The sequence below is a fragment of the Bombina bombina genome, chromosome 3 (assembly GCF_027579735.1).
Source record: "Bombina bombina isolate aBomBom1 chromosome 3, aBomBom1.pri, whole genome shotgun sequence".
NCBI classification, from domain to species: Eukaryota; Metazoa; Chordata; class Amphibia; order Anura; family Bombinatoridae; genus Bombina; species Bombina bombina.
Window position 1 is genome coordinate 19213538 of NC_069501.1, and position 24119 is coordinate 19237656.

The 24119-nt window shown below is 42.3% G+C and overlaps 1 protein-coding gene across 3 annotated transcripts in view; it reads left to right on the plus strand.

The window, feature by feature from the left end:
* LOC128652796 (gastrula zinc finger protein XlCGF26.1-like) overlaps positions 1 to 24119 on the plus strand; it is a 232525-nt gene that overhangs the window by 18198 nt on the left and 190208 nt on the right. For 2 of the 3 annotated variants that reach the window (XM_053705729.1, XM_053705730.1), the window contains exon 2: positions 23425 to 23580. In XM_053705729.1, coding sequence (XP_053561704.1) covers positions 23490 to 23580 — 91 coding nt within the window. In that variant the 5' untranslated portion in view covers positions 23425 to 23489. The remainder of the gene's footprint in view (positions 1 to 23424; positions 23581 to 24119) is intronic. The other variant, XM_053705731.1, reaches the window with a different exon arrangement.

The window sequence follows — 24119 nt, forward strand, 5'->3', positions numbered from 1 at the left end:
GGTTACTGGCATGTGTAGTTGCTCTTCTGGGCGATAAGGTTCATTCCGTCGCTTGCCACCAATGTTACGGTACCAACTGTGTACCAAGGGTTAATACCAGATGAACAATGTCCTGCATAGACAATCAGCAATTCACAACCCAGCCAGTTTCAGGTTTAAAAACAGGATAATAACTTTATTTGAAGGCAGCATACAGATTTATACAGGTTTTTGACCCCCCCCCCACAGATGGGGGTTGAAAGAATGTTGTACATTAGATAAAAGGGAGAAGCGCCCTTGACATGATACAATAGGATTAGATTACTTAAACACTTCAACCACAGGACACTCTTGACTCTCCTTATCACTTAGGCGTTTTTCTCTCTGGAGGTGATCAAACAATAGAATGCTAAGCATTAATTAGATTGTAGCTGGAGCCAGCCACTTGTGGTTAGAAAATAAAGTTAACACTTTCAGTCCTGACCGAAGGGTCTGTCACATAAGCAATCGACAGAAGATTTACCTTAGAGGAAGCATCAGCTGACAAAGCCTTGTGGGCTAGCACCGCAAAGGCAGAAGACTTTGCTCCCAGTCTAATAACCTGCATAATAGCATCAGAAATAAAGGAATTGAGTAGCTTAAGAGCCTTAATTCGATCTCGGATCTCATCCAGGAGAGTCTCTACCTGAAGAGACTCAGACAGGGCATCAAACCAGTAGGATGCCGCGCTTGTCACACTGGCTATACTAGTGTTGGCATCAATGTATGTGCCCAAAACACCATTGGGTCAAGCTAAAAACAATTGCATGTCATGGAGGGAGATATACCCTGTATATATTTATAGTGAAATCAGTGGCCCAATGGTTATTAACCCTTTGAAAATATCTGTTACTTATTCAAAAATGAGAATTATGTCACCTATGCCAGGGTTGGCATCAATTTCTGTGCCCAAACCACCATTGGGTCAGGCTAAAATCAATTGCATGGCATGGAGGGGGATCTACTCTGTATATATTCATAGTGAGATCAGTGGCCCAATGATTATTAACCCTTTGAAAATATCTGTTACTTATTCAGAAATGAGAATTAGAGCACATATGCCAGTGTTGGCATCAATTCCTGTGCCCAAAACACGATTGGGCCAGGCTAAAAACAATTGCATGTCATGGAGGGAGATCTACCCTGTATATATTCATAGTGAAATCAGTGGCCCAATAGTTATTAACCCTTTGAAAATATCTGTTACTTATTCAAAATAGTAATATTTGTATTGGTGCCAACGTATGCCCTTTTTTCCAGTTTGTATATAGTGATGTCCCGAACTGTTCGCCCGCGAACGGTTCACAGCGAACATAGCTTGTTCGCGTTTGTGGGCGAACACATGGCGATGTTCGATCTGCCCCTATGTGTCATCATTGTGGAAACTTTGACCCTTTATGTCACAGCCGCCTGACACATTAGAGCCAATCAACATCAGACACTCCCTCACAGACCCCCCCAGCTACTCGGAATCCGCCATTTTAGACTCATAACGACCTTGCTTTCTTAATGAGAGGACGTGTTGTGTTTTTGCTCCTGACATTAATAGTAAAAACATAGCTAGGCTAGTGTATTTACAGTCCAGAAGGACTCCACTCATCTCTGCTGCAAGCACAGCACCCCAAAAAGCCCTTTTTAGGGCTATATTTCGTGCCGTTTTTTTTTCTTCCCGTTTTTTTTTTTATTAGCATTTGCCTGGCTTTCAGGCTGTGTGTTTAAGGCTCACAGCATATGCTGTGATTACTGCCACCACTGATATCTCCCTAACAACATTAGTTTAAATTTAACTAACCAAAAAATTTAATTATTTTTCTAGTGTAATTTTTTTTCATTTTCTATCAGGCCAGTGTCACACAGCATATACTCTGGTTCATTGCTCTGTGCCAGCCAGCAGCCACCAGTGTTAATATCCGTTTATAACATTAATTTTAATTAAAAAAAAAAAACACAAAAAAATATTTTTCTAGTGTAATCTAATTACATTTACTATCAGGCCTGTGTCTGTCAGGCTCACTCAGCATTAATACCATTAATATACCTCATTTTTTTTCAGTCTTTTGGTTAATTGTTCTGTGCCAGCCAGGCAGCCACCCAGCACTCATATCTATTCTTCTTCACCTTACTTTTAATATAAAAAAAAAAAGTTTAAATTGGTTTGCTAGTGTAATCTAATATAATTTTCTATCCGGCCTGTGTGTTTTGCTGACATACAGAGCCTACTGTGTTTACTTGCTGCCCTCCATAGTCTATGAGCCACGACTCATATGTGTTTAACCTTTTTTTAATTTCTCCCCCCAAAAAATAATTTCAATAATTTTTCTAGTGTAATCTAATAGTATTTTCTATCAGGCGTGTGTGTATCCGACTTACAGAGCCTACTGTTTTTAATAGCTGCCCTTCCAAGGCTATCAGCCACGACTCATATGTATGTGCTTAACCTTTTTCTTTCAATTTCCAAAAAAAAGTCTTTAAATCATTATGCTAGTGTAATGTAATTGTATTTTCTATCAGGCCTGTGTCTAACTGTCTATCTGACTTACACAGCATACTGTTGTTAATTGCTGCCCTTCGTAGCAGCCAGCCAGTGCGACCACTCATAGAGTCATATGTGCATTGCACTTCTTAACATAATTTTAATATTAAAATCTAAAATTTTTAAAATATTTTGCTAGTGTAATCTAACTTAATTTTCTATCAGGCCTGTGTTTTTGTCACTTACACAGCATACTGTGTTAAATTGCTGCCCTACCTACCATCCACGACTCATATCTGCTAGCCTGTCTGCCAGGCCCAACTAGCCAATTAGTGTCACCAATCACAATTCTTTTAACAGTATAGAAAAAAATAAAAATCATAATTTTTTGGACTGCAAATATTCAGTCTCCTAGTGCCATTGAATTGCATTTACCTCCTGCCTGCCACTGCCAGCCTTTTGTGCCAGGCCGTGTAGCCAACTATTTACACCAATCATAATTGTTGTCACAGACAATACAGTTCCTAATTAAAATAGGTACCAGACCGCATGTCTTATTATTATATTTTTTCAGGGTAAACAGGCAGGCCATATAGAACACCCCCGATAGGGGGGACGGGACAGGGATTAAAGTGCTAAGAAAAGTACTAATTAACACAAGCTAGTTGGGTCCAAGAACGCATGTTTAATTATTAGACTTTATTAGGGTAATTATATATCTAACAAATCTATCTATTTCTCTTCTATCGATTCTATCTAACTATCAATCTATGTATATCTATCTATCCTATCTATCAATCTATCTTCTGTCCGGGATGTTTTGAGACAGCCACTTTGGGAATGATAGTTGATTTAGGCCCATTATGGCTTAAAAGCAGACTCTGCAAAAAATATGTAATTTTCCATGGGAGTTTTGCCAGGGATCCCCCTCCAGCATGCGACAGTCCAGGTGTTAGTACACTTTAAACAACTTTTCCATCACTATTGTGGCCAGAAAGAGTCCTTGTAGGTTTTAAAGTTTGCATGCCTATTGAATTCAATGGCGGTTCGCGCGTTCGCGAACAATACCGGAAGTTCGAGTCCGCCGTTCGCGAACCGAAAATTTTATATTAATATAAGGTACTGGGGGGGTTGTGTTTGTGTGGGCCAATGGGAACCTCTTTATAAAATTATATCTCTGTATATAAGGTACTGGGGGCATGTGATTGTGTGAGTCTATGGGAACCTATATAATATTATATATTTTTTATAAGATCCTGGGGGAATTGTGTTTGTGTGGGTCAATGGGAACCTACATAATATTATATCTCTGTATATAAGGTACCGGGGAGGAGGCTGTGTGTATGAGTCAATGGGAACCTATAAAATATTATATATCTGTATATAAGGCACTGGGGAGGAGGCTGTGTGTATGAGTCAATAAGGTACTGGGGAGGAGGCTGTGTGTATGAGTCAATGGGAACCTATAAAATATTATATATCTGTATATAAGGCACTGGGGAGGAGGCTATGTGTATGAGTCATTGGGAACCTATAAAATAGTATATCTCTGTATATAAGGCACTGGGGAGGAGGCTGTGTGTATGAGTCAATGGGAACCTATAACATATTATATCTCTGTATATAAGGTACTGGGGAGGAGGCTATGTGTGTGAGTCAATGGGAACCTCTTTATAATAGTATATCTCTGTATATAAGGTACTGGGGAGGAGGCTGTGTGTATGAGTCAATGGGAACCTATAAAATATTATATCTCTGTATATAAGGTACTGGGGAGGAGGCTGTGTGTATGAGTCAATGGGAACCTATAAAATATTATATCTCTGTATATAAGGTACCGGGGAGGAGGCTGTGTGTATGAAACAATAAGGTACTGGGGAGGAGGCTGTGTGTATGAGTCAATGGGAACCTATAAAATAGTATATCTCTGTATATAAGGTACTGGGGAGGAGGCTGTGTGTATGAGTCAATGGGAACCTATAACATATTATATCTCTGTATATAAGGTACTGGGGAGGAGGCTATGTGTATGAGTCAATGGGAACCTCTTTATAATATTATGTCTCTGTATATAAGGTACTGGGGAGGAGGCTGTGTGTATGAGTCAATGGGAACCTATAAAATATTATATCTCTGTATATAAGGTACTGGGGAGGAGGCTGTGTGTATGAGTCAATGGGAACCTATAAAATATTATATCTCTGTATATAAGGTACCGGGGAGGAGGCTGTGTGTATGAAACAATAAGGTACTGGGGAGGAGGCTGTGTGTATGAGTCATTGGGAACCTCTTTATAATATTATATATCTGTATATAAGGTACTGGGGAGGCTGTGTGTATGAGTCAATGGGAACCTATAAAATAGTATATCTCTGTATATAAGGTACTGGGGAGGAGGCTGTGTGTATGAGTCAATGGGAACCTCTTTATAATATTATATATCTGTATATAATGTACTGGGGAGGCTGTGTGTATGAGTCAATGGGAACCTATAAAATAGTATATCTCTGTATATAAGGTACTGGGGAGGAGGCTGTGTATATGAGTCAATGGAGACCTATAAAATATTATATCTGTATATAAGGTACTGGGGAGGAGGCTGTGTGTATGAGTCAATGGGAACCTATAAAATAGTATATCTCTGTATATAAGGTACTGGGGAGGAGGCTGTGTGTATGAGTCATTGGGAACCTATAAAATATATGTCTGTATATAAGGTACTGGGGAGGAGGCTGTGTGTATGAGTCAATGGGAACCTATGTGTATGAGTCAATGGGAACCTATAAAATATATCTCTGTATATAAGGTACTGGGGAGGAGGCTGTGTGTATGAGTCAATGGGAACCTATAAAATAGTATATCTCTGTATATAAGGTACTGGGGAGGAGGCTGTTTGTATGAGTCAATGGGAACCTATAAAATATATCTCTATATATTAGGTACTGGGGAGGAGGCTGTAAGACTTAGAGGGTCCATATTACTTCCCTAAACCAGACCCCTAAGAAACCAGCCCCCTATGGCCTGCCCATCACGAATACCTGAAATAAATACACAACACCAATTTTGCCAATAAAAAATGGAAAGGTCACTTTTATTTATATAGATTTGGCTATTGTAGCCAAAATCAGATAAGAGAGCCATAAATCAATTCCAGCAATTTCAACACCCCAATTCAACATAATGCCCAAGCATTTCAATTGAACATGAGCCCTCGTATTCCGGGGGGTGACCACAATAAAACCCCCCCGTGGCGAGAACCGAGGAATTGGCCGAGAGAACCCGCTGCACAATCTGCCCAGCAGCTAGACCACCGGATCACGGCCCCAAGCCGAGTGCGCAGCGGGATCCCCCCGCCTCCTCGATGCCATGCCCACGTGCCAGGCTCATTTCACCGCTCTCCACCATTTATTATCTTTCCTCTGCTATAGCTGCCGTGTTCTTAACTCCTCTGGTTAGCTTAGACCGATTTGCGTCACCCGCTTAATCTCGGCTGCAGCTCTTCCTTGTCCTTAAGAGAAACACAGATGGTCTTACTACGATCCAACCAACTGGTTAGCATCCTGCCCATATCTGTGTTTGCTTGCTCTCTTCCTTCTCTGAGTGACCTCTCTGATTGCGATTCGCTCTCTCCTACTGCTCCTAATGCAGGGTGGGTGGGAGGGAAACAAGAAAAATGTATTAGTGTGCTTCACTTCCTGCTACTCTGATTTATACTACCTGTTGTTAAGTGCCGCTCCCTTTTCCCCTAACCGCCCATACCTTTGTTCCTTATCTTTCCTCCCCCTAACCTTCTATCTCCTTTTTCAGCTTCCCCCCTCTCTACTCCTCATCCTAAAATTAACCCTTTTATGTCCAGCATAGGAGCCCCCAGCCTTAGTGACGTTCCAGTCCTATTCATTCCTTCCTCTTATTGTGTGCATGAGTCATTGGGAACCTATAAAATATTATATCTCTGTATATAAGGTACTGTGGAGGAGGCTGTGTGTATGAGTCAATGGGAACCTATGAAATATATCTCTATATATAAGGTACTGTGGAGGAGGCTGTGTGCATGAGTCAATGGGAACCTATAAAATAGTATATCTCTGTATCATAAATGGCCAAGTATGTTTGTCAGATGCAGTCATGCGCAGTAGAGACTGCACGTGACAAACATACGTGGCCGTTTGGATCCTGACACTCAGCACTCAGCACAGAGCGTGGCCGGCGCTGCGAGGGGCGGGGTGCCGCGATGGGGCCGTGGCCAGAGAGGCAAAGGCTTTCAATCAAGACAGAGCCAGAGAGGGAGCAGGAGAGGGGGGGAGAAGGGCCAAAGAGAGGGGGGGAGAGAAGGGCCAAAGAGAGGGGGGGGGGAGAGAAGGGCCAAAGAGAGGGGGGGAGGGAGAGAAGGGCCAAAGAGAGGGGGGGAGAGAGAAGGGCCAAAGAGAGGGGGGGGAGAGAGAAGGGCCAAAGAGAGGGGATTGAGAGAAGGGCCAAAGAGAGGGGGGGAGGGAGAGAAGGGCCAAAGAGGGGGGGGGGGGGAGAGAAGGGCCAAAGAGGGGGGGGAGAGAAGGGCCAAAGAGAGGGGGGGGAGGGAGAGAAGGGCCAAAGAGGGGGGGGGGGGGAGAGAAGGGCCAAAGAGGGGGGGGGGGAGAGAAGGGCCAAAGAGAGGGGGGGGGGGAGAGAAGGGCCAAAGAGAGGGGGGGGAGAGAAGGGCCAAAGAGAGGGGGGGGAGAGAAGGGCCAAAGAGAGGGGGGGGAGAGAAGGGCCAAAGAGAGGGGGGGGGAGAGAAGGGCCAAAGAGAGGGGGGGGGAGAGAAGGGCCAAAGAGAGGGGGGGGGAGAGAAGGGCCAAAGAGAGGGGGGGGGAGAGAAGGGCCAAAGAGAGGGGGGGAGAGAAGGGCCAAAGAGAGGGGGGGGGAGAGAAGGGTCAAAGAGAGGGGGGGGGGGAGAAGGGCCAAAGAGGGGGGGGGAGAAGGGCCAAAGAGAGGGGGGGGGGAGAAGGGCCAAAGAGAGGGGGGGGAGAAGGGCCAAAGAGAGGGGGGGGAGAAGGGCCAAAGAGAGAGGGGGGGTAGGGAGAGAAGGGCCAAAGAGGGGGGGGGAGAAGGGCCAAAGAGGAGAGAGAGCCAAAGAGGAGAGAGAGCCAAAGAGGAGAGAGAGCCAAAGAGGAGAGAGAGCCAAAGAGGAGAGAGAGCCAAAGAGGAGAGAGAGCCAAAGAGGAGAGAGAGCCAAAGAGGAGAGAGAGCCAAAGAGGGGAGAGAGCCAAAGAGGTGGGAGGAGAGAGAGCCAAAGAGTTGGGAGGAGAGAGTCAAAGAGGGGGGGGGAGAGTGCAAAAGAAAGGGGGGAGAGAGTGCAAAAGAAAGGGGGGAGAGAGTGCAAAAGAAAGGGGGGAGAGAGTGCAAAAGAAAGGGGGGAGAGAGAGCAAAAGAAAGGGGGGAGAGAGAGCAAAAGAAAGGGGGGAGAGAGAGCAAAAGAAAGGGGGGAGAGAGAGCAAAAGAAAGGGGGGAGAGAGAGCAAAAGAAAGGGGGGAGAGAGAGCAAAAGAAAGGGGGGAGAGAGAGCAAAAGAAAGGGGGGAGGGAGAGCAAAAGAAAGGGGGGAGAGAGAGCAAAAGAAAGGGGGGAGAGAGCAAAAGAGAGGAGAGAGAGCGCAAAGGAGAGGGGGGAGAGAGAAAGCAAAAGAGGGGGGAGAGAAAGCAAAAGAGAGGGGAGAAGAGAGAGCAAAAGAGAGGGGTTAGAGAGCAAGGGGTGGGACCGCTGTACTGCAACAAATGGCCTGTGTACACGAGCTTTAGTACTAGTCTCTGTATATAAGGTACTGGGGAGGAGGCTGTGTGTATGAGTCAATGGGAACCTATAAAATATTATATCTCTGTATATAAGGTACCGGGGAGGAGGCTGTGTGTATGAGTCAATGGGAACCTATAAAATATTATATCTCTGTATATAAGGTACCGGGGAGGAGGCTGTGTGTATGAGCCAAAGGGAACCTATAAAATATATCTCTGTATATAAGGTACTGGGGAGGAGGCTGTGTGTATGAGTCAATGGGAACATATAAAATATTATATCTCTGTATATAAGGTACTGGGGAGGAGGCTGTGTGTATGAGTCAATGGGAACCTATAAAATAGTATATCTGTATATAAGTTACTGGGGAGGAGGCTGTGTTTATGAGTCAATGGGAACCTATAAAATATTATCTCTCTTTATATAAGGTACTGGGGAGGAGGTTGTGTGTGTGAGTCAATGGGAACCTATAAAATAGTATATCTCTGTATATAAGGTACCGGGGAGGAGGCTGAGTGTATGAGTCAATGGGAACCTATATAATATTATATCTCTGTATATAAGGTACTGGGGAGGAGGCTGTTTGTATGAGTCATTGGGAACCTATAAAATAGTATATCTCTGTATATAAGGTACTGGAGAGGAGGCTGTGTGTATGAGTCAATGGGAACCTATAAAATATTATCTCTCTTTATATAAGGTACTGGGGAGGAGGTTGTGTGTGTGAGTCAATGGGAACCTATAAAATAGTATATCTCTGTATATAAGGTACCGGGGAGGAGGCTGAGTGTATGAGTCAATGGGAACCTATATAATATTATATCTCTGTATATAAGGTACTGGGGAGGAGGCTGTTTGTATGAGTCATTGGGAACCTATAAAATAGTATATCTCTGTATATAAGGTACTGGAGAGGAGGCTGTGTGTATGAGTCAATGGGAACCTATAAAATATATCTCTGTATATAAGGTACTGGGGAGGAGGCTGTGTGTATGAGTCAATGGGAACCTATAAAATATATCTCTGTATATAAGGTGCTGGGGAGGAGGCTGTGTGTATGAGTCAATGGGAACCTATAAAATATTATCTCTCTGTATATAAGTAACTGGGAGGAGGCTGTTTGTATGAGTCAATGGGAACCTATAAAATAGATCTGTATATAAGGTACTGGGGAGGAGGCTGTGTGTATGAGTCAATGGGAACCTATAAAATAGTATATCTCTGTATATAAGGTACTGGGGAGGAGGCTGTGTGTATGAGTCAATGGGAACCTATAAAATATTATATCTCTGTATATAAGGTGCTGGGGAGGAGGCTGTATGTATGAGTCAATGGGAACCTATAAAATATTATATCTCTGTATATAAGGTGCTGGGGAGGAGGCTGTGTGTATAAGTCGATGGGAGCCTATAAAATATATCTCTTTATATAAGGTGCTGGGGAGGAGGCTGTGTGTATGAGTCAGTGGGAACCTATATAATATATCTCTGTATATAATGTGCTGGGGAGGAGGCTGTGTGTATGAGTCAATGGGAACCTATATAATATTATATCTTTGTATATAAGGTATTGGGGAGGAGGCTGTGTGTATGAGTCAATGGGAACCTATAAAATATTATATCTGTATATAAGGTACTGGGGAGGAGGCTGTGTGTATGAGTCAATGGGAACCTATAAAATAGTATATCTCTGTATATAAGGTACTGGGGAGGAGGCTGTGTGTATGAGTCAATGGGAACCTATATAATATTATATCTCTGTATATAAGGTACTGGGGAGGAGGCTGTGTGTATGGGTCAATGGGAACCTATAAAATATTATATCTCTGTATATAAGGTACTGGGGAGGAGGCTGTGTGTATGAGTCAATCTGAACCTTTAAAATATTATATCTGTATATAAGGTACTGGGGAGGAGGCTGTGTGTATGAGTCAATGGGAACCTATAAAATATTATCTCTGTGTATATAAGGTACTGGGGAGGAGGCTGTGTGTATGAGTCAATGGGAACCTATAAAATATTATCTCTCTTTATATAAGGTACTGGGGAGGAGGTTGTGTGTGTGAGTCAATGGGAACCTATAAAATAGTATATCTCTGTATATAAGGTACCGGGGAGGAGGCTGAGTGTATGAGTCAATGGGAACCTATATAATATTATATCTCTGTATATAAGGTACTGGGGAGGAGGCTGTTTGTATGAGTCAATGGGAACCTATAAAATATTATATCTCTGTATATAAGTAACTGGGAGGAGGCTGAGTGTATGAGTCAATGGGAACCTATAAAATATTATATCTCTGTATATAAGTAACTGGGAGGAGGCTGTTTGTATGAGTCAATGGGAACCTATAAAATATATCTGTATATAAGGTACTGGGGAGGAGGCTGTGTGTATGAGTCATTGAGAACCTATATAATATTATATCTGTATATAAGGTACTGGGGAGGAGGCTGTGTGTATGAGTCAATGGGAACCTATAAAATAGTATATCTCTGTATATAAGGTACTGGGGAGGAGGCTGTGTGTATGAGTCAATGGGAACCTATAAAATATTATATCTCTGTATATAAGGTACTGGGGAGGAGGCTGTGTGTATGAGTCAATGGGAACCTATAAAATATTATCTCTCTGTATATAAGGTACTGGGGAGGAGGCTGTGTGTATGAGTCAATGGGAACCTATAAAATATTATCTCTCTTTATATAAGGTACTGGGGAGGAGGTTGTGTGTGTGAGTCAATGGGAACCTATAAAATAGTATATCTCTGTATATAAGGTATTGGGGAGGAGGCTGTGTGTATGAGTCAATGGGAACCTATAAAATATTATATCTCTGTATATAAGGTACTGGGGAGGAGGCTGTGTGTATGAGTCAATGGGAACCTATAAAATAGTATATCTGTATATAAGGTACTGGGGAGGAGGCTGTGTGTATGAGTCAATGGGAACCTATAAAATATTATCTCTCTTTATATAAGGTACTGGGGAGGAGGTTGTGTGTGTGAGTCAATGGGAACCTATAAAATAGTATATCTGTATATAAGGTACTGGGGAGGAGGCTGTGTGTATGAGTCATTGAGAACCTATATAATATTATATCTGTATATAAGGTACTGGGGAGGAGGCTGTGTGTATGAGTCAATGGGAACCTATAAAATAGTATATCTCTGTATATAAGGTATTGGGGAGGAGGCTGTGTGTATGAGTCAATGGGAACCTATAAAATATTATATCTCTGTATATAAGGTGCTGGGGAGGAGGCTGTATGTATGAGTCAATGGGAACCTATAAAATATTATATCTCTGTATATAAGGTACTGGAGAGGAGGCTGTGTGTATGAGTCAATGGGAACCTATATAATATTATATCTCTGTATATAAGGTACTGGGGAGGAGGCTGTGTGTATGAGTCAATGGGAACCTATAAAATATATCTGTATATAAGGTACTGGGGAGGAGGCTGTGTGTATGAGTCAATCGGAACCTATATAATATTATATCTCTGTATATAAGGTACCGGGGAGGAGGCTGTGTGTATGAGTCAATGGGAACCTATATAATATTATATCTCTGTATATAAGGTGCTGGGGAGGAGGCTGTGTGTATGAGTCAATGGGAACCTATATAATATTATACCTCTGTATATAAGGTACTGGGGAGGAGGCTGTTTGTATGAGTCAATGGGAAACTATAAAATATTATATATCTGTATATAAGGTACTGGGGAGGAGGCTGTGTGTATGAGTCATTGGGAACCTATAAAATAGTATATCTCTGTATATAAGGTACTGGGGAGGAGGCTGTGTGGTTGAGTCAATGGGAACCTATATAATATTATATCTCTGTATATAAGGTGCTGGGGAGGAGGCTGTGTGTATGAGTCAATGGGAACCTATATAATATTATACCTCTGTATATAAGGTACTGGGGAGGAGGCTGTTTGTATGAGTCAATGGGAACCTATAAAATATTATATATCTGTATATAAGGTACTGGGGAGGAGGCTGTGTGTATGAGTCATTGGGAACCTATAAAATAGTATATCTCTGTATATAAGGTACTGGGGAGGAGGCTGTGTGGTTGAGTCAATGGGAACCTATAAAATATTATATCTCTGTATATAAGGTGCTGGGGAGGAGGCTGTGTGTATAAGTCGATGGGAGCCTATAAAATATATCTCTTTATATAAGGTGCTGGGGAGGAGGCTGTGTGTATGAGTCAGTGGGAACCTATATAATATATCTCTGTATATAAGGTGCTGGGGAGGAGGCTGTGTGTATGAGTCAATGGGAACTTATAGAATATTATATATCTGTATATAAGGTATTGGGGAGGAGGCTGTGTGTATGAGTCAATGGGAACCTTTAAAATATTATATCTGTATATAAGGTACTGGGGAGGAGGCTGTGTGTATGAGTCAATGGGAACCTATAAAATAGTATATCTCTGTATATAAGGTACTGGGGAGGAGGCTGTGTGTATGAGTCAATGGGAACCTATAAAATATTCTCTCTCTGTATATAAGGTACTGGGGAGGAGGCTGTGTGTATGAGTCAATGGGAACCTATATAATATTATATCTCTGTATATAAGGTACTGGGGAGGAGGCTGTGTGTATAGGTCAATGGGAACCTATAAAATATTATATCTCTGTATATAAGGTACTGGGGAGGAGGCTGTGTGTATGAGTCAATTGGAACCTATAAAATAGTATATCTGTATATAAGGTACTGGGGAGGAGGCTGTGTGTATGAGTCAATGGGAACCTATACAATATTATCTCTCTTTATATAAGGTACTGGGGAGGAGGTTGTGTGTGTGAGTCAATGGGAACCTATAAAATAGTATATCTCTGTATATAAGGTACCGGGGAGGAGGCTGAGTGTATGAGTCAATGGGAACCTATTTAATATTATATCTTTGTATATAAGGTACTGGGGAGGAGGCTGTTTGTATGAGTCATTGGGAACCTATAAAATAGTATATCTCTGTATATAAGGTACTGGAGAGGAGGCTGTGTGTATGAGTCAATGGGAACCTATAAAATATTATATCTCTGTATATAAGGTACTGGGGAGGAGGCTGTGTGTATGAGTCAATGGGAACCTATAAAATATATCTCTGTATATAAGGTGCTGGGGAGGAGGCTGTGTGTATGAGTCAATGGGAACCTATAAAATATTATATCTCTGTATATAAGTAACTGGGAGGAGGCTGTTTGTATGAGTCAATGGGAACCTATAAAATATATCTGTATATAAGGTACTGGGGAGGAGGCTGTGTGTATGAGTCATTGAGAACCTATATAATATTATATCTGTATATAAGGTACTGGGGAGGAGGCTGTGTGTATGAGTCAATGGGAACCTATAAAATAGTATATCTCTGTATATAAGGTACTGGGGACGAGGCTGTGTGTATGAGTCAATGGGAACCTATAAAATATTATATCTCTGTATATAAGGTGCTGGGGAGGAGGCTGTATGTATGAGTCAATGGGAACCTATAAAATATTATATCTCTGTATATAAGGTGCTGGGGAGGAGGCTGTGTGTATAAGTCGATGGGAGCCTATAAAATATATCTCTTTATATAAGGTGCTGGGGAGGAGGCTGTGTGTATGAGTCAGTGGGAACCTATATAATATATCTCTGTATATAAGGTGCTGGGGAGGAGGCTGTGTGTATGAGTCAATGGGAACCTATATAATATTATATCTCTGTATATAAGGTATTGAGGAGGAGGCTGTGTGTATGAGTCAATGGGAACCTTTAAAATATTATATCTGTATATAAGGTACTGGGGAGGAGGCTGTGTGTATGGGTCAATGGGAACCTATAAAATAGTATATCTCTGTATATAAGGTACTGGGGAGGAGGCTGTGTGTATGAGTCAATGGGAACCTATAAAATATTATCTCTCTGTATATAAGGTACTGGGGAGGAGGCTGTGTGTATGAATCAATGGGAACCTATATAATATTATATCTCTGTATATAAGGTACTGGGGAGGAGGCTGTGTGTATGGGTCAATGGGAACCTATAAAATATTATATCTCTGTATATAAGGTACTGGGGAGTAGGCTATGTGTATGAGTCAATGGGAACCTATAAAATATTATATCTCTGTATATAAGGTACTGGAGAGGAGGCTGTGTGTATGAGTCAATGGGAACCTATAAAATATTATATCTCTGTATATAAGGTGCTGGGGAGGAGGCTGTGTGTATAAGTCGATGGGAGCCTATAAAATATATCTCTTTATATAAGATGCTGGGGAGGAGGCTGTGTGTATGAGTCAGTGGGAACCTATATAATATATCTCTGTATATAAGGTGCTGGGGATGAGGCTGTGTGTATGAGTCAATGGGAACCTATATAATATTATATATCTGTATATAAGGTATTGGGGAGGAGGCTGTGTGTATGTGTCAATGGGAACCTTTAAAATATTATATCTGTATATAAGGTACTGGGGAGGAGGCTGTGTGTATGGGTCAATGGGAACCTATAAAATAGTATATCTCTGTATATAAGGTACTGGGGAGGAGGCTGTGTGTATGAGTCAATGGGAACCTATAAAATATTATCTCTCTGTATATAAGGTACTGGGGAGGAGGCTGTGTGTATGAGTCAATGGGAACCTATATAATATTATATCTCTGTATATAAGGTACTGGGGAGGAGGCTGTGTGTATGGGTCAATGGGAACCTATAAAATATTATATCTCTGTATATAAGGTACTGGGGAGGAGGCTATGTGTATGAGTCAATGGGAACCTATAAAATATTATATCTCTGTATATAAGGTACTGGAGAGGAGGCTGTGTGTATGAGTCAATGGGAACCTATAAAATATATCTGTATATAAGGTACTGGGGAGGAGGCTATGTGTATGGGTCAATGGGAACCTATATAATATTATATCTCTGTATATAAGGTACTGGGGAGGAGGCTGTGTGTATGAGTCAATGGGAACCTATAAAATATATCTGTATATAAGGTACTGGGGAGGAGGCTGTGTGTATGAGTCAATAGGAACCTATATAATATTATATCTCTGTATATAAGGTACCGGGGAGGAGGCTGTGTGTATGAGTCAATGGGAACCTATATAATATTATATCTCTGTATATAAGGTGCTGGGGAGGAGGCTGTGTGTATGAGTCAATGGGAACCTATATAATATTATACCTCTGTATATAAGGTACTGGGGAGGAGGCTGTGTGTATGAGTCATTGGGAACCTATAAAATATTATATATCTGTATATAAGGTACTGGGGAGGAGGCTGTGTGTATGAGTCAATGGGAACCTATAAAATAGTATATCTCAGTATATAAGGTACTGGGGAGGAGGCTGTGTGTATGAGTCATTGGGAACCTATAAAATATTATATCTCTGTATATAAGGTACTGGGGAGGAGGCTGTGTGGTTGAGTCAATGGGAACCTATAAAATATTATATCTCTGTATATAAAGTACTGGGGAGGAGGCTGTGTGTATGAGTAAATGGGAACCTATATAATGTTATATCTCTGTATATAAAGTACTGGGGAAGAGGCAGCATGTGTGAGTCAGAGGGAACTTCTTTATAATGTTATATCTCTGTATATAAAGTACTGGGGAAGAGGCAGCATGTGTGAGTCAGAGGGAACTTCTTTATAATGTTATATCTCTGTATATAAAGTACTGGGGAAGAGGCAGCATATGCGAGTCAGAGGGAACTTCTTTATAATGTTATAACTCTGCATATAAGGTACTGGGGAAGAGGCAGCATATGCGAGTCAGAGGGAACTTCTTTATAATGTTATAACTCTGCATATAAGGTACTGGGGAGCAGGCAGCATATGTGAGTCAGAGGGAACTTCTCTATCATATTATATATCTATATGTACAGTGCTAGGCAGGATGCCGTGTGTTTCAACATTTCAATGTGTTCATATAAGGTGCTGGGGGTGTGCAATTAAGACATATGGGACATCTCTATAGTACTTAAGGGATAAACCTCCTTTCTCCAACATAGGTGTGTCCGGTCCACTGCGTCATCCTTACTTGTGGGATATTCTCTTCCCCAACAGGAAATGGCAAAGAGCCCAGCAAAGCTGGTCACATGATCCCTCCTAGGCTCCGCCTTCCCCAGTCATTCTCTTTGCCGTTGTACAGGCAACATCTCCACGGAGATGGCTTAGAGTTTTTTGGTGTTTAAATGTAGTTTTTATTCTTCAATCAAGAGTTTGTTATTTTAAAATAGTGCTGGTATGTACTATTTACTCTGAAACAGAAAAGAGATGAAGATTTCTGCTTGTAAGAGGAAAATGATTTTAGCAACCGTTACTAAAATCGATGGCTGTTTCCACACAGGACTGTTGAGAGGAATTAACTTCAGTTGGGGGAAACAGTGAGCAGACTTTTGCTGCTTGAGGTATGACACATTTCTAACAAGACTTGGTAATGCTGGAAGCTGTCATTTTCCATATGGGATCCGGTAAGCCATTTTTATTAAATAAGAATAAAGGGCTTCACAAGGGCTTTAAAGACTGGTAGACATTTTTCTGGGCTAAAACGATTGATATATAAGCATTTTTAATACTTCATAGTTTTGAGGAGTTATTTTATTCTTGGGAATTATGTAAAATAACCGGCAGGCACTGTATTGGACACCTTTTTCACTGGGGGCCTTCTCTAATCATAGGCAGAGCCTCATTTTCGCGCCTCTATTGCGCAGTTGTTTTTGGGAAACAAGACATGCAGATGCATGTGTGAGGAGCTCAGATACATAGAAAAAGCTTACTGAAGGCGTCATTTGGTATCGTATTCCCCTTTGGGCTTGGTTGGGTCTCAGCAAAGTAGATACCAGGGACTGTATAGGGATTAAATATAAAAACGGCTCCGGTTCCGTTATTTTAAGAGTTAAAGCTTTCAAATTTGGTGTGCAATACTTTTAAGGCTTTAAGACACTGTGGTGAAATTTTGGTGAATTTTGAACAATTCCTTCATACTTTTTCACATTTTCAGTAATAAAGTGTGTTCAGTTTAAAATTTAAAGTGACAGTAACGGTTTTATTTTAAAACGTTTTTTGTACTTTGTTATCAAGTTTATGCCTGTTTAACATGTCTGAACTATCAGATAGACTATGTTCTGTATGTGGGGAAGCCAAGGTTCCTTCTCATTTAAATAGATGTGATTTATGTGACACAAAATTTAGAGAAAATGATGCCCAAGATGATTCCTCAAGTGAGGGGAGTAAGCATGGTACTGCATCATCCCCTCCTTCGTCTACGCCAGTCTTGCCCACACAGGAGGCCCCTAGTACATCTAGTGCGCCAATACTCCTTACTATGCAACAATTAACGGCTGTAATGGATAATTCTATCAAAAACATTTTAGCCAAAATGCCCACTTATCAGCGAAAGCGCGACTGCTCTGTTTTAGAAAATACTGAAGAGCATGAGGACGCTGATGATATTGGTTCTGAAGTGCCCCTACACCAGTCTGAGGGGGCCAGGGAGGTTTTGTCTGAGGGAGAAATTTCAGATTCAGGGAAAATTTCTCAACAAGCTGAACCTGATGTGATTACATTCAAATTTAAATTGGAACATCTCCGCGCTCTGCTTAAGGAGGTGTTATCTACTCTGGATGATTGTGAGAATTTGGTCATTCCAGAGAAATTATGTAAGATGGACAAGTTCCTAGAGGTCCCGGGGCCCCCCGAAGCTTTTCCTATACCCAAGCGGGTGGCGGACATTGTAAACAAAGAATGGGAAAGGCCCGGCATACCTTTTGTCCCTCCCCCTATATTTAAGAAATTGTTTCCTATGGTCGACCCCAGAAAGGACTTATGGCAGACAGTCCCCAAGGTCGAGGGGGCGGTTTCTACTCTAAACAAACGCACTACTATCCCTATAGAAGATAGTTGTGCTTTCAAAGATCCTATGGATAAAAAATTAGAGGGTTTGCTTAAAAAGATGTTTGTTCAGCAAGGTTACCTTCTACAACCAATTTCATGCATGGTTCCTGTCACTACAGCAGCGTGTTTCTGGTTCGATGAACTAGAAAAGTCGCTCAATAAAGATTCTTCTTATGAGGAGATTATGGACAGAATTCATGCTCTCAAATTGGCTAACTCTTTTACTTTAGACGCCACTTTGCAATTGGCTAGATTAGCGGCGAAAAATTCAGGGTTTGCTATTGTGGCGCGCAGAGCGCTTTGGCTAAAATCTTGGTCAGCGGATGCGTCTTCCAAGAACAAATTGCTTAACATACCTTTCAAGGGGAAAACGCTGTTTGGCCCTGACTTGAAAGAGATTATTTCTGATATCACTGGGGGTAAGGGCCACGCCCTTCCTCAGGATAGGTCTTTCAAGGCTAAAAATAAACCAAATTTTCGTCCCTTTCGCAGAAACGGACCAGCCCCAAGTGCTACATCCTCTAAGCAAGAGGGTAATACTTCTCAAACCAAGCCAGCCTGGAGGCCAATGCAAGGCTGGAACAAAGGTAAGCAGGCCAAGAAACCTGCCACTGCTACCAAGACAGCATGAGATGTTGGCCCCCGATCCGGGACCGGATCTGGTGGGGGGCAGACTTTCTCTCTTCGCTCAGGCTTGGGCAAGAGATGTTCTGGATCCTTGGGCGCTAGAAATAGTCTCCCAAGGTTATCTTCTGGAATTCAAGGAGCTTCCCCCAAGGGGGAGGTTCCACAGGTCTCAATTGTCTTCAGACCACATAAAAAGACAGGCATTCTTACATTGTGTAGAAGACCTGTTAAAAATGGGAGTGATTCATCCTGTTCCATTAGGAGAACAAGGGATGGGATTCTACTCCAATCTGTTCATAGTTCCCAAAAAAGAGGGAACATTCAGACCAATCTTAGATCTCAAGATCCTAAACAAGTTTCTCAAGGTTCCATCATTCAAAATGGAAACCATTCGGACAATTCTTCCTTCCATCCAGGAAGGTCAATTCATGACCACGGTGGATTTAAAGGATGCGTATCTACATATTCCTATCCACAAGGAACATCATCGGTTCCTAAGGTTCGCCTTTCTGGACAAGCATTACCAGTTTGTGGCACTTCCATTCGGATTAGCCACTGCTCCAAGAATTTTCACAAAGGTACTAGGGTCCCTTCTAGCGGTGCTACGACCAAGGGGCATTGCAGTAGTACCTTACTTGGACGACATACTGATTCAAGTGTCGTCCCTACCACAAGCAAAGGCTCATACGGACATTGTCCTGGCCTTTCTCAGATCTCACGGGTGGAAAGTGAACGTAGAAAAAAGTTCTCTATCTCCGTCAACAAGAGTTCCCTTCTTGGGAACAATAATAGACTCCTTAGAAATGAGGATTTTTCTGACAGAGGCCAGAAAATCAAAACTTCTAAGCTCTTGTCAAGTACTTCATTCTGTTCCTCTTCCTTCCATAGCGCAGTGCATGGAAGTAATAGGTTTGATGGTCGCGGCAATGGACATAGTTCCTTTTGCGCGAATTCATCTGAGACCATTACAACTGTGCATGCTCAGTCAGTGGAATGGGGATTATACAGACTTGTCTCCGACGATACAAGTAGATCAGAGGACCAGAGATTCACTCCGTTGGTGGCTGACCCTGGACAACCTGTCACAGGGGATGAGCTTCCGCAGACCAGAGTGGGTCATTGTCATGACCGACGCCAGTCTGGTGGGCTGGGGCGCGGTCTGGGAACTCCTGAAAGCTCAGGGTCTTTGGTCTCGGGAAGAATCTCTTCTCCCGATAAATATTCTGGAACTGAGAGCGATATTCAATGCTCTCAAGCCTTTGCCTCAGCTAGCAAAGGCCAAATTCATACGGTTTCAATCAGACAACATGACGACTGTGGCGTATATCAACCATCAGGGGGGAACAAGGAGTTCCCTGGCGATGGAAGAAGTGACCAAAATCATTCAATGGGCGGAGACTCACTCCTGCCACTTGTCTGCAATCCACATCCCAGGAGTGGAAAATTGGGAAGCGGATTTTCTGAGTCGTCAGACATTTTATCCGGGGGAGTGGGAACTCCATCCGGAAATCTTTGCCCAAATTACTCAATTGTGGGGCATTCCAGACATGGATCTGATGGCCTCTCGTCAGAACTTCAAGGTTCCTTGCTACGGGTCCAGATCCAGGGATCCCAAGGCGACTCTAGTAGATGCACTAGTAGCACCTTGGACCTTCAACCTAGCTTATGTATTCCCACCGTTTCCTCTCATCCCCAGGCTGGTAGCCAGGATCAATCAGGAGAGGGCATCGGTGATCTTGATAGCTCCTGCGTGGCCACGCAGGACTTGGTATGCAGACCTGGTGAATATGTCATCGGCTCCACCATGGAAGCTACCTTTGAGACAGGACCTTCTTGTTCAAGGTCCGTTCGAACATCCGAATCTGGCCTCACTCCAACTGACTGCTTGGAGATTGAACGCTTGATTTTATCAAAGCGAGGGTTCTCAGATTCTGTCATTGATACTCTTGTTCAGGCCAGAAAGCCTGTAACTAGAAAAATCTACCATAAAATATGGAAAAAATATATCTGTTGGTGTGAATCTAAAGGATTCCCATGGAACAAGATAAAAATTCCTAAGATTCTATCCTTTCTTCAAGAAGGTTTGGAGAAAGGATTATCTGCAAGTTCTTTGAAGGGACAGATTTCTGCTTTATCTGTGTTACTTCACAAAAAGCTGGCGGCTGTGCCAGATGTTCAAGCTTTTGTTCAGGCTCTGGTTAGAATCAAGCCTGTTTACAAACCTTTGACTCCTCCTTGGAGTCTCAATTTAGTTCTTTCAGTTCTTCAGGGGGTTCCGTTTGAACCCTTACATTCCGTTGATATTAAGTTATTATCTTGGAAAGTTTTGTTTTTGGTTGCAATTTCTTCTGCTAGAAGAGTTTCAGAGTTATCTGCTCTGCAGTGTTCTCCTCCTTATCTGGTGTTCCATGCAGATAAGGTGGTTTTGCGTACTAAACCTGGTTTTCTTCCGAAAGTTGTTTCTAACAAAAACATTAACCAGGAGATAGTCGTGCCTTCTTTGTGTCCGAATCCAGTTTCAAAGAAGGAACGTTTGTTGCACAATTTGGATGTTGTTCGTGCTCTAAAATTCTATTTAGATGCTACAAAGGATTTCAGACAAACATCTTCCTTGTTTGTTGTTTATTCTGGTAAAAGGAGAGGTCAAAAAGCAACTTCTACCTCTCTCTCTTTTTGGCTTAAAAGCATCATCAGATTGGCTTATGAGACTGCCGGACGGCAGCCTCCTGAAAGAATCACAGCTCATTCCACTAGGGCCGTGGCTTCCACATGGGCCTTCAAGAACGAGGCTTCTGTTGATCAGATATGTAAGGCAGCGACTTGGTCTTCACTGCACACTTTTACTAAATTTTACAAATTTGATACTTTTGCTTCTTCTGAGGCTATTTTTGGGAGAAAGGTTTTGCAAGCCGTGGTGCCTTCCATCTAGGTGACCTGATTTGCTCCCTCCCATCATCCGTGTCCTAAAGCTTTGGTATTGGTTCCCACAAGTAAGGATGACGCCGTGGACCGGACACACCTATGTTGGAGAAAACAGAATTTATGTTTACCTGATAAATTACTTTCTCCAACGGTGTGTCCGGTCCACGGCCCGCCCTGGTTTTTTAATCAGGTCTGATAATTTATTTTCTTTAACTACAGTCACCACGGTATCATATGATTTCTCCTATGCAAATATTCCTCCTTTACGTCGGTCGAATGACTGGGGAAGGCGGAGCCTAGGAGGGATCATGTGACCAGCTTTGCTGGGCTCTTTGCCATTTCCTGTTGGGGAAGAGAATATCCCACAAGTAAGGATGACGCCGTGGACCGGACACACCGTTGGAGAAAGTAATTTATCAGGTAAACATAAATTCTGTTATTACGTCTTTCCTGTACCCACATGACTTAAATGAAATACTATACTTAACAATAAGTTACATGAAATAAAAACACTTGACAACCAGTTAAATGGGCAAAAGACCGGTCACGGTCACATTTATTAACACATAAGCCTTTAAAACTAGGCCTATGTAAATATGCCAACTAGGCAACTAAAGTACTTCAAATAGGAGAACTGTAACAGTTCTTCGCTGGTGGCGGCAATGAACTAGCTAAAATTAACCCCTACTAGCAGACAGTCAGAGCCCTACACGGTGTGTGCAGTGTGGCACGATTGCCACACCCAATTTGCGGGGAGAGAGAGCTGTAAGCTGAAAGAGGTATTTGCCTAAGATTCGTAGGGGGGAGGAACCCCTAGGTCGGCACCTAGTGAGTGTCACCTCCCCCATCCCATGACATCACTCATCTCTCTCCCTGCCCGCTCTCTGGGCCCTGACCGACCGCCAGCTAGGGCACATACGACCAGCCCAGTAGGGCGACCCCCCCGGTACGAGTTGTAAAACACGCTCCAAGAGGGTGGAAGACTAAATTACCCCCTGGTCTTAATGAGCTAGTTCAATTAAACCTACCCACGCCAGGGTGAGCCCTCAACATTACCCTAAGCCCCGCCACATCTTCATCCAGGGTCGGGTGGGCGGGAAAAATTCTTCCTTGAAGTCTGGAACCAGGAACAAAAGAGGGCTGGATTCACTGCAGTCAGGACCTATAAAGGTAAGCAGAAACACCCGCCCCCCTACTTGCAACAATGTAACATCTAGTACCTTCCAGACTTCAACTCAGTTATCCCTTAATTTTGTTACATGCCCAGTAGAGGGCCCTCCACTTCCAGTATATCTCTACATGATGCTATAGGAGGGGGCGGTGTATGTAAAGTAGAGATAATCTCTTTATAGGGTTAAATGTCTGTATATAAGGTGCTGGGGAGGAGACATGTCGGTGTGACATATACAGGAGATGTAGAAGATGTTAGTGACAATGATTATTGGAAATGTAAGGGTTAAAGTTCTGTAATTAGTGACATATACAATATGTATTGTTAGAACAGTTTATGTATTGGTTTATTTTTGGTAATTACTATGTCCTGTCGGATTAATCCGTTTTATTCACTTTAATTCCTTTGTGACCAAACAGTGACATCTGAATCCTGATCTGTTTATAAAGGCTCTAATATGGGTGTTGGGCATCCAAAATTCACAATATTTCCCCCTTTTATGACTATCTGTATGTGAGACCTCTCTCTGTTATTTTGTAGATCACATACAATACAGTAAAGAAGAAACATAAGGATATCTGACAAATTCAGTTGTGCTGAACAAGATGATGTCTGACAAGAAGCAAACCTCAGAACTTCCTGATGCACATGGAGGTAAGCAGGACGTCACGTGCATGTCACCTGATGCACATGGAGGTAAGCAGGACGTCACGTGCATGGCACCTGGTTTTAATGTGTTTAATGATAATTTGTGCAATAAAAGGGAGCACTAAATCAGGGGTTTAATAAGGTTTATAGACACAGAGCTGTGTAGTTACTATATTGTGTATATGGTGGTGTTGGTCACATAGAGGGAGCAGTAAATCAGGGGTTTAATAAGGTTTATAGACACAGAGCTGTGTAGTTACTATATTGTGTATATGGTGGTGTTGGTCACATAGAGGGAGCAGTAAATCAGGGGTTTAATAAGGTTTATAGGCACAGAGCTGTGTAGTTACTATATTGTGTATATGGTGTTGTTGGTAACATACATGGAGCAGTAAATCAGGGGTTTAATAAGGTTTATAGGCATAGAGCTGTGTAGTTACTATATTGTGTATATGGTGTTGTTGGTAACATACATGGAGCAGTAAATCAGGGGTTTAATAAGGTTTATAGGCACAGAGCTGTGTAGTTACTATATTGTGTATATGGTGTTGTTGGTAACATACATGGAGCAGTAAATCAGGGGTTTA